The sequence below is a fragment of the Vanellus vanellus genome, assembly GCF_965231255.1.
Source record: "Vanellus vanellus genome assembly, chromosome: 14".
NCBI classification, from domain to species: Eukaryota; Metazoa; Chordata; class Aves; order Charadriiformes; family Charadriidae; genus Vanellus; species Vanellus vanellus.
In genome coordinates this window covers 2,742,549-2,754,327 of record NC_138919.1, presented here as the reverse complement: position 1 = coordinate 2,754,327, position 11,779 = coordinate 2,742,549, and the positions used below count along the sequence as shown (strand labels likewise).

Here is an 11,779-nt window from a genome sequence, read left to right as displayed (position 1 = left end):
CCAACAAAAAAAAAAAAAAGGGAAAGGAACCGAGAAACAGCTGCGGGGGGGGGGGGGGGGGGAACCTACCAAATACCACCGAGGATCTACACACGACTGGCCTAAAACCCTACAGCTGGGCGGGGGGTGGCGGGGGTGAGGGGGGGGGGGGGGGGGACACACGCACAAAATGGGGACACCCCCCACCCCCCCCTCCGCCCACCATGACAGACCCAAGCGACACAATCACGAAATAGAAAAGCTCTTTGGAGCTGACGGACCCCGCGAACCGGATTAAGTGCTTAAAGGAGGGATGGGAGCGGGATGGGGGGGACGGGGATGGGAACGTAAAATCAGCCCCCAAACTGCCATTCCCGTGCCGAGGAGGTGGGTGTTGGAAACACCGGGGAGGGGGGGTGGCACATGCCAGCCCTCCTGCCTGGGCTCCGATGGTATAATCCCAGGATTTTTTTTGCTCTCCAAAGGGGTTTTCCCTGCCCCACACCGGTGGGGCCGGTTGTACCCCGAAGCAGGGGGGTGCCCGTCCCGCGTTTGCTGCTGTGTCACTTGGCATCTCCCCCCTGCTTAAAAACGAACATTTAATTAAACAACAACAAAAAAAAAAAAACAAAAAAAAAACAACACAAAAGAGGAGGAAAAACCAAATTAAGATCCCAACCGAAGCCCCCATCCCAAAGGAACGCCATCGGAAACACCAGGGCTGCTGCTGGCTTGGCAGGATTCCCCATGGGTCGTCGGCGGGGGGTTGATAAAAGGGGGGGGGGGGGGGCTGCAATTGCTGCCCCCCCCAGTCCCTAATGCCCCCCCCGCCGCTGTCCCACTGCGCCCCGAGCACCCCCCGTGTCCCGCTGTGGCTGCCCTCGAGCGCCCACCCCCCCACCCCCCCCGAGCCGCCCCCCCGAGAGCTGAAGGGTGACCTTTGCCTGCTTCTAGCGCTCTGCTTTACAGTATTGGAAAAAGGTCATAAAAGAGACCCAAATCGCGTTGTATTTTTTAAAAATTTCAGCATATTCTCCGACGTTTCCCCCCCCCTGCCCCGGCTCCCCTCCCCGGCTGCCAGCCGGGGGGTGTCAGGGCAGTTCCCCGTCCCCCGAGGGTTCTTCTTTGCTCTGGTCCATGGAGTCACTGTCGTTGCCTTCGGTGTCGGAGGCGGTGTCGGAGGCGGAGGGCTCGGGGCAGGCACGCGCCGGCGTCACGATGACGGCGCGTCTCTGCTCCTCTTCCTGCAGCTGCTTCTCCTGCGTCCCCTCGATGTGCTGGATCGCCTGCCGAGGGCAACCACCCCCCATCAGGACATCATGTCGTCCCCCGCTCCCATGCACCCGGGAGGAGGTTTAAGGGACTCCTCCACCCCACTGCCGTCCTCCCCGGTCCTCTCCTTACCTGAACGATGGTGTCCAGGTTTTGCCGGGACGTGGAGACTGTGTTGATGACCGAGGACGGGCCCATGGTGACCACGGTGACGTGATGGGAGGGAGGCGGCGCTGGAACGATCACGGTGGGGTGGTGGGTGGGCGCTGGGGGAGCGTGTGATGGCAGGAGCTGGGGAGAGAAGCCAAAAAAAAAAGCCCCCGGTCAGCAGAGACCTGGGCACAGCGGCGTCGGGGAGAGCATCACCCTTGCTTGTGGAGCCCAAACTCCTTTGAGAGCTCGTAAAAGCTGAAGCAGCGGCTCAGCTGCTCCGGTTCACCCATCCCGGACGGACGTGAGAGGATGCCAGCTAAAAGCCGCCGTCACCTTAACTTTGGCAGAGCAGAACGTGAAGGATTCCCCGTATCCCAAAGCGGGAAATATCTGGGCTTTTAAGCCAGGAGAGACAAGTGCCAACCCTCCCATCGCCCGGATCTGCGCAGCTGGGAACCCGCCGCACCCCTCGGAGATCCTCGTTAACACAGAGGATGGGAAGATCCGCCCTAGCAGGGAGGCTAAGGAGAGTTCACCTAAAAATAGTCTGAACTTCCCCGGGAGGTGGCCAGCAGGGATCCTGCGGGGACGCAGCTCCGCGGAAGCCAAAGGAGGGAGGAAGCTGGTTTTTCTCCCTCCCTTTGAAGCTCCCCATGCCGGCGTGTGCCGGGGCTGAGCTCGAGGGCAGCAGCGAGGAAGGCAAGGACCGGGTGCCGGCACCCACGCTCGCCTCCTCACTGCACCAGGCTGGTGGAAGGCTCCCCCCACCGTTGGCAAACCCGACTGTGCCGAGGGATGAGGCTGAAGACTCCCGTCCCCGCAGTCCCCCGGCAGAGCTGCCTGCTGGCTCGCCCGCTCTCCTTTCCCAGCCCGGCGGGTGGCAGGGAGCGATTTGGGGATTCCCCAAAACTGGGAGTCACCCTGTGAGAGGTGAACCCCCTGAGACGGGGTTGGCCTCCACGCTGCCGCAAACCACCCGCTCCGGTGTGGGGAGCGTGAGCTGCATCAGCCGCTGGCGGTGGTGCCGTCGTGACTGCTGGCATCGCCCGCGGATGGGACGGATGCCCGGTCATCGCCAGAGGGTGAGGAAATGTGCCGGGTGGGAGCCGGAGCGGGACCACAGCTCACCGGAACAGGAGCTGCTCTCCACCCGTGCCCAGCAGGGAGAGCCCAGTGGGGAGGGACACACTGCCACGGTGGGGGGGAATGTCGGGGGTGGCTGCATCCAGCACCTCCCGGCACAGCCTCGGAAAGCAGTTGGCTTCCACGCGCCAAGCTGAACCCCCGCCCGCCAGAAAGCGACCTTCCCCGTACAAAGCCCACCATGCTGGAGAACAGAGCCGCTTGGAAGCCTCTGCGGCACAGTCCAAGCCACGATCCCCCCCCCCCCCCCCCAAACACGGGGTGCCCATGAGGGCAGCCCCCCTGAGCACTGGGGAGGTGGGGGGCTGTGTGCCGACCCTTTCCCAATTCCCCACAGGTGAGAGCTTTGCCGGGACACCACTATCCATCCCAGCCAGTCCTAAGGGACAGGAGCTGCCAAGCAGATCACTGAACCCCCCTGACCTCCTGTATTTCACCGCCCGTGCGCCCGGCTGCACCGCTCGGGGGGTGAGAGGCTGCCGGGGTGTCCCCATGGGTGGGCTACGGCCAGGGTGGGCTGGGGCGGCATCCGCACACTCACCTGGGTTCGGATCTGCTGCTCGCGCTCGAGCTTCTCCTGGTGCAGCAACCTCACCTGCTCCTGCTGCTGCTGGAGCTGCACTTGCTGAGCGATCACCTTCAGCTTCTCGGGGTACATGTGGGCCTCCAGGGAGCGAACCTGCCGGCCGAGAGAGCCCCGACACGTCGATGGAGAGCCCAGCATGGCACCTCCCAATCCCCAGCGGGCAGCGTCCCCGTGGGGTGGGCACAGCAGAGCCAAGCGTGGAGTGGAGGTGGTCAGAGCAGATGACCACCTTACATGGCGGCGGCAGTGCCGGTGTCCCCGGGGGCTCCAGCATGGCCGCAGCAGAGCCCGCTAGAGGGCGAGCCCGCCCCGGGCACAGACAACGCGGTGCCGCACAGCGCCGCAGCCGGATCCGGCCCCGTGTGGCCTCACCTGCTCCTCCAGCATCATGCGGACCGAGCGCTCCTTGTCCAGCTGCTGCCGGAGCTCGATCATCTCCCGCCGCAGATCCTCAGCTTTCTCGTCTTCCCAGATGTCCGGTGAGCCGATCCCCTCGTCTTTGTCCTCCGCCCGTCGCCGTTTCGGGGAGGAGCCGCTGAACTCCTGCCACAGGGACGTGGTGTCAGGGGATGGGGACCGGCCCTGATGCTCTCCCCCACATCCAGACCACGTCTGGGTGACGCCAACCCCTCGGCCACCCCCAAACACAGCTCCCTGCAGGGAAGGGACTCCCTGGGGACAACGGGAGCACATGGGGTCAACGTCTAGGGTTGGATGGGCTCCGGCACCCTGCGCTTGCCCACCCTCCTGGTCCTCACACCCCCAGCCTTGTGCAAACCCACCTCTCACGCCGTGACACCCCAGGCGGTTGAACCGGACCATCACAGAGCCGGAGCTGCCACCGGGCCGTACCCGCCACTGGGCTGTCCCTTCCCCTCCCATCCCATCCCGTCCCTGGGGCATGCAGGTAGGCACTACCTGGATGAACCGCTTGAGCTGGGTGTTCTGCTGCAGTAGCCGAGTCTTCTCCTGCTCCAAGGAGAAGATGTACTCGGCCGTCTGCTGGAGAATGGCCGCCTGTGGGAGAGCCGGGAGGGGGACACTGAGACAGGAGAGACTCTGGCGACCCCCGGAGCCACCCTCCTGCCAACTCCCTCCCTGCCCAGGAGGCAGCAGCACCGCTCCTTGCCTGGCCCCGGCATCTCCATCCAAGGGTCTGCTTCACCCCCAGGTCTCCCCTGGGATTTCCACCATGGTGAACCCCCAGTTTACCCATCTCGGGAACCCGACCGGCTGCCAAGCGTCGCCTCTTCACCCCGCTCCCCTCCACAGCAGGGCCACCTCGTCACCCAGACGCACACCACCCTGCTCCTGGGGCGTGAGGTGCTGTCACACGCACCCAACCCATGCCAGGACATCAGGTTTGCGATGCACGCCCACTCCCACCGAGGAAACCTCCCCAGGAGAGACCTCCATCGGTGGATTAATATATGCAAACAACCCTAATCACTCTCACAGCCCTGTCCTGCCTGACAGGCAATGACAAAAACCTCCATGTGCAGGACCAGCATCTGCACCCCGTGTCGCTGTGGCCTCGGTGACATCCCGCTCACCTTGCTGAGCTTCTCCCCGTCCGTGTGTGGGATGAGGGTTTTCAGAGACTGGAAGCCAGCATTGATGCTCTGCATCCGCCGCCTCTCGTTGCTGTTGGCGATTTCCCTGCGTATCCGACGCTCCTGGTCCCGCTGGGTCTCCGGAGTCAACGGGATGTTGGCCAAGCTGCGAGAGAGGCACGGGGTTAGGCAGGAGGGGGCTGCACCCCTGCCACCGGCTCCCCCCCGCCGTGTCCCCCCTCACTTTGCAATCACAATGCCGAGCCACCAAAGGGACGGGAAACACGGAGGGGACGATGGCTGCGGCGCTGGCGAGCACAAAAGCGGGTGGGTGGGTTTCTCCAGCCCCATATCCAAAGCTCTGGGACATGCATGAACGGCAGCCCTGCTGCAGCCCCCCCGGCCCCGCTGAGCTCAGACATGGGCTGCCCAACGCCAGTGCCCATGGCAACCCTGGGCGAGGGGAGCCCAGGGGAAGGCAGGGCACGGTGGGGACCCCCGGGTGGGCGAAGGGAGGCTGTGGGCCGGCCGGCTGGGTCCCCGTGGGGCCAGCCGGCGTGTGTGGCCCCGAGAAGGCGGCTCCCTCCCTCCCGCCCCGCTGATGGCTTCCAGATGACAGCTCCCAGCAGAGAAGCCCCCGTCCCACCCCAAGCCACAGCTCCCGCCTGCTTCCTGCCGCCGCCTCCTCCTCGCGCCCTCGCCCCGCAGATGGGCCGGGAAATGCTTCCCGGAGCCGGCGACGCTGCCGGCAGCAAGCCGGGATGGCGGCGAGGGGGGCTTTGGCCGGCCAAAGCCAACACCCGTGTGTAGGTCCAGGGCACCCGAGCAAAGCCCACCGCCGTGGGCGTCCAGCTTCTTCGCCCACAGCCCGCTTCTTCCCCGAGACAGCCCAGGGAGCAGTGTGACTGAGTCCTGGCAAGGGTTTTGGATCACGGGAATGGCGAGCCCTCCAGGCAGTGGCCAGCACCGGCAATTAGTTAATAAGCCAAGGGCCAGGGCGATAGCTGCCCGTTATGCCAAACCAATGTGACCAATAGCCCCTGCCACCCCGCTGGCCATCTCAGCTGCCCGCTGCTGCCAGTGGCGGCTCTCTCTGGGGTGTACGCAAGCACCCAGCACCCACCAGCCGCACGTCAGGCACCGGTGCCGGGGATACGGCGAGGCACTGAAGACTAAACACAAGAGCCAGGCTGCCGGCACGAGGCGAGATAAGACAGGCTTCGGCTCCCACCCTGGTGCCCAGCGGCTCCGGGATGGGGAGACGAGACTGTCCTACGCAACGCCTTGCCAACACCGGGGTGGAAAGCAAAGCCTGGCTTCCTGCTGTCCCAGCAAGGCCATGGAGGAACCATGGAGGTTTGGGAGCCCAGGGGTCTATGCGGTAAAGCCAAGCCCTGCTCGCAGCACTGCCGTGTGCCCAGGCAGCGACCAGAGGCTCCCAGGTCACCGGATCCCAGCTCAACCCAGAAGGATGGGAAAGGATCCCAGTGCATCCCAGGGAAACAAGGAAGGATCCCAGCTCAGCCCAGAAGGACAGGGAAGGATCCCAGCTCACCCCAGAGGGATGGAAGCACAGGGGTCCCATCCGGTGGTGGCCATCACCGGCCCCCCTGCTCCTGCCAAAACCCAGCCCCAAACTCAGCCCCAAAACATGCCAAAACTCCAGGGTCTTGGGGACGCCATCCCCTTTGTACGGGCAGGCTCCGTCCCCTGAGGCACCGATGTCTGGTGGGGCATGGGAGGTTGCCATGCCGGGATGTCCGACTGCCAGCTGTGGCCACGCAAGGGGAATGGGACGGAGAGGCCCAGGACCGGGCAGCACGGAAGCGGTTTCTTAAATACCGGGGAAGGAGGAAGAGCCTGCTTCCTCGCCGGCAGACCTCTCGCAACCTGCCCCGGCTGCTCTTCCTGGGAAGAAACCCAAGAAGTGACAGCTACGTACGGAGAGGGCGAGAAGAAACCACAGATTCAGAAGCTGACCTGGCACCCGGCACTGCCAAGGACGGGGCAGGACAGAGGCAGGGGGAGCAGATGGCACCCACCGGAGCCCACCGGCACAGCAGAAAAGCCCCTGGGGTGCCCCCAGCCCCGTGCCGGAGCTGCGGGGTTTGGGTCAGGGAAATAGAATTTGGTCCATCCCGCCACAGCGGCAACAGCAGTGTGGTGGGCACGTCACGCTCGCCTGGTCCTCGAGGGAAACAAACCCAGGGGAGTGACGGAGCCGCTCCTTTGAGGTCATAGACAGGGTGTCCCTGAGGACACAGGCAGGGTATCCCCGAGCTTTCGCAAAGGGCATCCCCCAGCTCGAAGGGCATCGCTAAGCCTGCAGGCAGGGCGTCCCCAAGTTCACAGGCAGGGTGTCCCCAAGCTCCTGGAGCTCCAGGCAGAGCACCCCAGAGCTCGGGGCGGTGGAAAGGCAGCAAGGCTCCCCCAGAGCTCTGCTCCACACCTGGGGCGAGTGTGGGGCCGCATAGCCCCGGCAGGACAGCCATGTTTGCCTGCCCCACACGGTTGCCCTCCCACCCAGGCCACGGGCCCACGATGGGCCATAGCCACCCACAGCGACTTATGTGGGGGAACCCAGTGAAGCTGGGGTAGACCCTGCCCCACAGCTGCATCTCCCTCCAGGGGCCTCAGGTGTGGGCACCCTCTGAGCACCCCTTACCCCAGGTGAGCCCGTGGGGCAGCGGGGAGATGGGGCAGAGCTGTGGGGTCCCCCCGGACTGGCCCCGGCGGGGAGCGTGTGGGCTGGGGCAGGGCTGCCCCACGGTGGGGTATGGGCTGCCCCACACGTGTAGTGGGGCCTGGCCACTGTAGGCTGCCCCACAGGCCTGAGCTGCCCCATAGGAAACCCACAGGGACCCCACAGGCCTGAGCTGCCCCATAGGAAACCCACAGGCCTGAGCTGCCCCACAGGGACCACAGAGGGACCCCACAGGCCTGAGCTGCCCCATAGGAAACCCACAGGGACCCCACGGGCCTGAGCTGCCCCGCAGGGACCACAGAAGGACCCTACAGGCCTGAGCTGCCCCATAGGAAACCCACAGGGACCCCACGGGCCTGAGCTGCCCCACAGGGACCCCATGGGCCTGAGCTGCCCCACAGGGATCACAGAGGGACCCCATGGGCCTGAGCTGCCCCATAGGAAACCCACAGGGACCCCACGGGCCTGAGCTGCCCCGCAGGGACCACAGAAGGACCCTACAGGCCTGAGCTGCCCCATAGGAAACCCACAGGGACCCCATGAGCCTGAGCTGCCCCACAGGGACCCCATGGGACTAAGCTGCCCCACAGGGATCACAGAGGGACCCCGCGGGCCTGAGCTGCCCCACAGGGACTACAGAAGGACCACAAAGGGACCCCACAGGGACCCCACGGGCCTGAGCTGCCCCACAGGGACCCCACAGGTCTGAACTGCCCCACAGGGACTACAGAGGGACCACAAAGGGACCCCACAGGCCCCTCGGTGCCCGGGCCGCCCCCCAGGCGCGGCAGGCCCGGGCCGCTCAGGCCCACCCCACGGCCTGGGGGGGGCCTTGTGCCGCCCCACGGGTCCCGGAGCACCGAGGGCCGCTCCGCGGGGCCTTGTGCCACCCTCCACGCGTGGCGAGGCCGCCTCCCCCGTTTATTTTCCACCGCCTCGCCGCCAGGCCCACGCCGGCTCGGAGCAGCCCCGTGGCTCCGGCCCCATCCCCGGCCTGGGGGGGAGGTGGCGGGGGGGGGGGGGGGGGGGTGTCCCCGATCCGCCGTGGCTTCCCCGGCCCCGTGTCCCCGGGCTTTGTGCCGCCGCCTCCCCGCACTACATGTCCCGGCAACCCCGGCCACGACCCGCCTCCTCCGGGAGGGCTGCAGAGTCACGGCCAGGCCCGGCAGTAAACACACATACACACACCCCACCCCCCCCACAACGCTCCGCGCACACCCCGCCGGAGCCCCCCCCAACAGTACTCCTTTAAACACACCACCCACCCCCCCCCTCCAAAAACCCACCCACGGCGGGAGAGGGGGGGGACACACGATGATGGGCGGGCGGCGCCTTCCCTCCCCCCCCCTCCCCCCGGGCCACGCGTGGCCGCTCGGCCCCATGTGCGCGGTCGGGACCACGTGCGGGCGGTGGGGCTGCGGCGGCCGCGCTTCCCCCCACCACCCCCCCCCATCCCCTTAAACCACCCTAAAAACGCCATATTTATTTTTCTCCCCCCCTCTACACACACACACACACACGCGCGCTCCCCAAGGCGGGGTTCCCCGGCGCCCCCCCACCTGCAGAGCCCGCCGATGACCTCCTTCTCGGATTTCCTGAAGTGCTGCAGGGAGGGCACCTTCTGGGCCGGTACCATGAAGTACTCCATGCCGTGTCCCGGGAGAGGAGAGGGGAGGGGAGGGGAGGGGAGGGGGAAACGGCCGGGCTCGGCTCCGGTGGCTCCGGCTCCGGCGGCCTCTGCCTGCGGCTCAAGGCGGGAAACAGCTGGTGCGAGCGCGGCGGCTCCCGCCCGCCCGCCCGCCCGCCGCCTCCCCCCGCCCCCGGCGGCGCCGCCTCCGCCCGCCACCGGCCCATGTAAACAAAGGGCGGCGGAGGGAGCCGGCCCCCACCGCCCCCCGAGGGGGGCTCCCGGGGAGGGGGGGGAGGAGGGGGTGGGGGGTGGCTGCTTGTCCCGACCCGGCTCGGTCCGACCCGGCCCGGCCTGACCCGGGTTGTCGCCGCTCTGCGCTGCCCTGGCCCCATCCCACCCCATGGTAGCCTGCCCTATCCCATCCTATCCTACCCTATGCTATCCCATCCTGACCTGTCTTGCCCCCATCCCATCCTGTCCTCACCCCATCCAGCACCGTCCCCATCCTATCCTACCCTGCCCCAGCCAAGCTTGTCCCCATCCCGGCCCCGTCACATCCTGTCCTCATCCCATCCTACCTCATCCCATCCCATCCTGCCCTAGCCCTGCCCCATCCTATCCCATCCTCTTCTCAGCCCATCCTATTCCCAACCTGTCCTGACCCCATCCCATCCTGCCCTGTCCCTGTCCTGCCCTGTCCCTATCCTATCCTATCCTATCCTATCCTATCCTATCCTATCCTACCCTACCCTATCCCATCCTATCCTATCCTATCCTACCCTATCCTATCCTACCCTATCCCATCCCCTCCCATCACATTGCATCCCATCTTGCCCTGTCCCCATACAATCCTATCCTACCCTATCCCATCCTATCCTATCCTGTCCTGACCCCAAGCCATCCCATCCAGCCCTGTCCCCATCCAATCCTATCCTACCATGGCCTCGTCTGTCCCCATTCCATCCCATCCCCATGCCATCCTATCCTATCCTGACCTGTCCTGACCCCATCCCATACCTGTCACATCCTATCCTCATCCCTCCTGCCTCATCCCATCCCATCCTGCCCTATCCCTCATCCTACCTACCCTACCCTACCCCATCTCATACTGACCTATCTTGTCCCATCTCATCCTATCCTATCCTGTCCTGACTCCAACCCATTCCATCCAGCCCTGTCCCCATCCCATCCCATCCCATCCCATCCCATCCCATCCCATCCCATCCCATCCCATCCCATCCCATCCCATCCCATCCCCATCCCGTCCTATCCTATCCTGACCTGTCCTGACCCCATCCCACACCCATCACATCCTATCCTCATCCCTCCTACCTCATCCCATCCCATCCCATCCTGCCCTATCCCTCATCCTATCCTACCCTGTCCTACCCCATCCCATCCTGACCCATCTTGTTCCCATCTCATCCTATCCTATCCTGTCCTGGCCCCAACCCAACCCATCCCATCCCATCCAGCCCTGTCCCCATCCAATCCTATTCTACCCTGTCCTGTCCTGCCCCCATTCCATCCCATTCCCATCCCATCCTATCCTATCCTGACCCCGTCCCATTCCCATCCCATCCTATCTTGACCCCATCCGATACCCGTCACATCCTATCCTCATCCCATCCCATCCTGCCCTAGCCCTATTCTATTCCATCCTATCCCATCCCATCCCAACTTTCTTGTCCCCATCCCATCCTGCCCTATCCCCATCCCATCTGATCCTATCTTATCCTCTCCCATCCTACCCTGACCTGTCTTGTTCCCATCCCATCCCATCCCATCCCATCCCGTCCTGTCTCTCATCTTACCCCGTTCTGTCCTGTCCAACCTCAACTGATCCGGTCCCATCCCATCCTGTTCCCATCCTATCCTGCCTTATCCCCATCATGTCCCATCTCATCCTGCCTTAATCCTATCCCATCCCATCCCATGCCATCCCATCCCATGCCATCCCATCCTATCCTATCCCATGCCATCCCATCCCATCCTGTCCCATCCTGTCCCATCCTATCCCATCCTATCCCATCCTATCCCATCCTATCCCATCCCATGCCATCCTATCCTGACCTGTCTTGTCCCCATCTCATTCCATCCCATCCTGTTCCATCTTGTCCAACCTCATCTTATCCTGTTCCATCCTGTCCTGTCCCCATCCCACCCTATCCCATCCTATCCTCCCCTACCCCCATTCCAACCTATCCTATCCTATCCTATCCTATCCTATCCTATCCTATCCTATCCTATCCTATCCTATCCTATCCTATCCTATCCTATCCTATCCTATCCTATCCTATCCTATCCCCATCCCACCTTGTCCCACCCTATCCTATCCTATTCCATCCCATCCCGCCCAGTCCCCACCCCACTCCATCCTATCCTACCCCAGCCTGGCCTGTCCTATCCTTGTCCCATCCTGTTCTACCCCATCTGATCCCATCCCACCCCACCCCATCCCAGCTTGTCCTTGTCCCCAGCAGGACCCAGCACCCCCCAATCGCCCCCCCCCCCAACCTTAGGGCACTGCGCCCCCTCCTCTGCCCCACAGCTCTGCCCCATGGCACACCACAGAGCCCAGCCCTGCCCCACAGGGTGCTGCCCCATGGCGGGGGGGGGGGGTGTCACAAGAGGCTTTGGGGGCTGCCACAGGGCTCAGGGGTTTGGGGGTGACAGGGGTGACGTGGCTGGGGGGGGTTGGCTTTGGGGATGGCCTGTCACCCTGGGTCCCCAAAACCACGCTGGTGGCTGTCTCCAAT

General features: G+C 64.6%; 1 protein-coding gene across 1 annotated transcript; it reads right to left on the bottom strand.

Annotated features, from left to right (window-relative positions):
• Positions 1–926: 926 nt before the first annotated feature.
• On the bottom strand, positions 927–9,140 carry TFAP4 (transcription factor AP-4). The gene is made up of 7 exons (XM_082490640.1): positions 8,950–9,140; positions 4,687–4,852; positions 4,052–4,150; positions 3,506–3,676; positions 3,089–3,226; positions 1,384–1,542; positions 927–1,265 (listed from the first exon to the last, which is right to left on the bottom strand). The coding sequence occupies exons 1-7, from the start codon at positions 9,036–9,038 to the stop codon at positions 1,071–1,073; spliced, it is 1,017 nt and encodes a 338-aa protein (XP_082346766.1). The 5' UTR covers positions 9,039–9,140; the 3' UTR covers positions 927–1,070.
• Between the last annotated feature and the right edge of the window lie 2,639 nt (positions 9,141–11,779).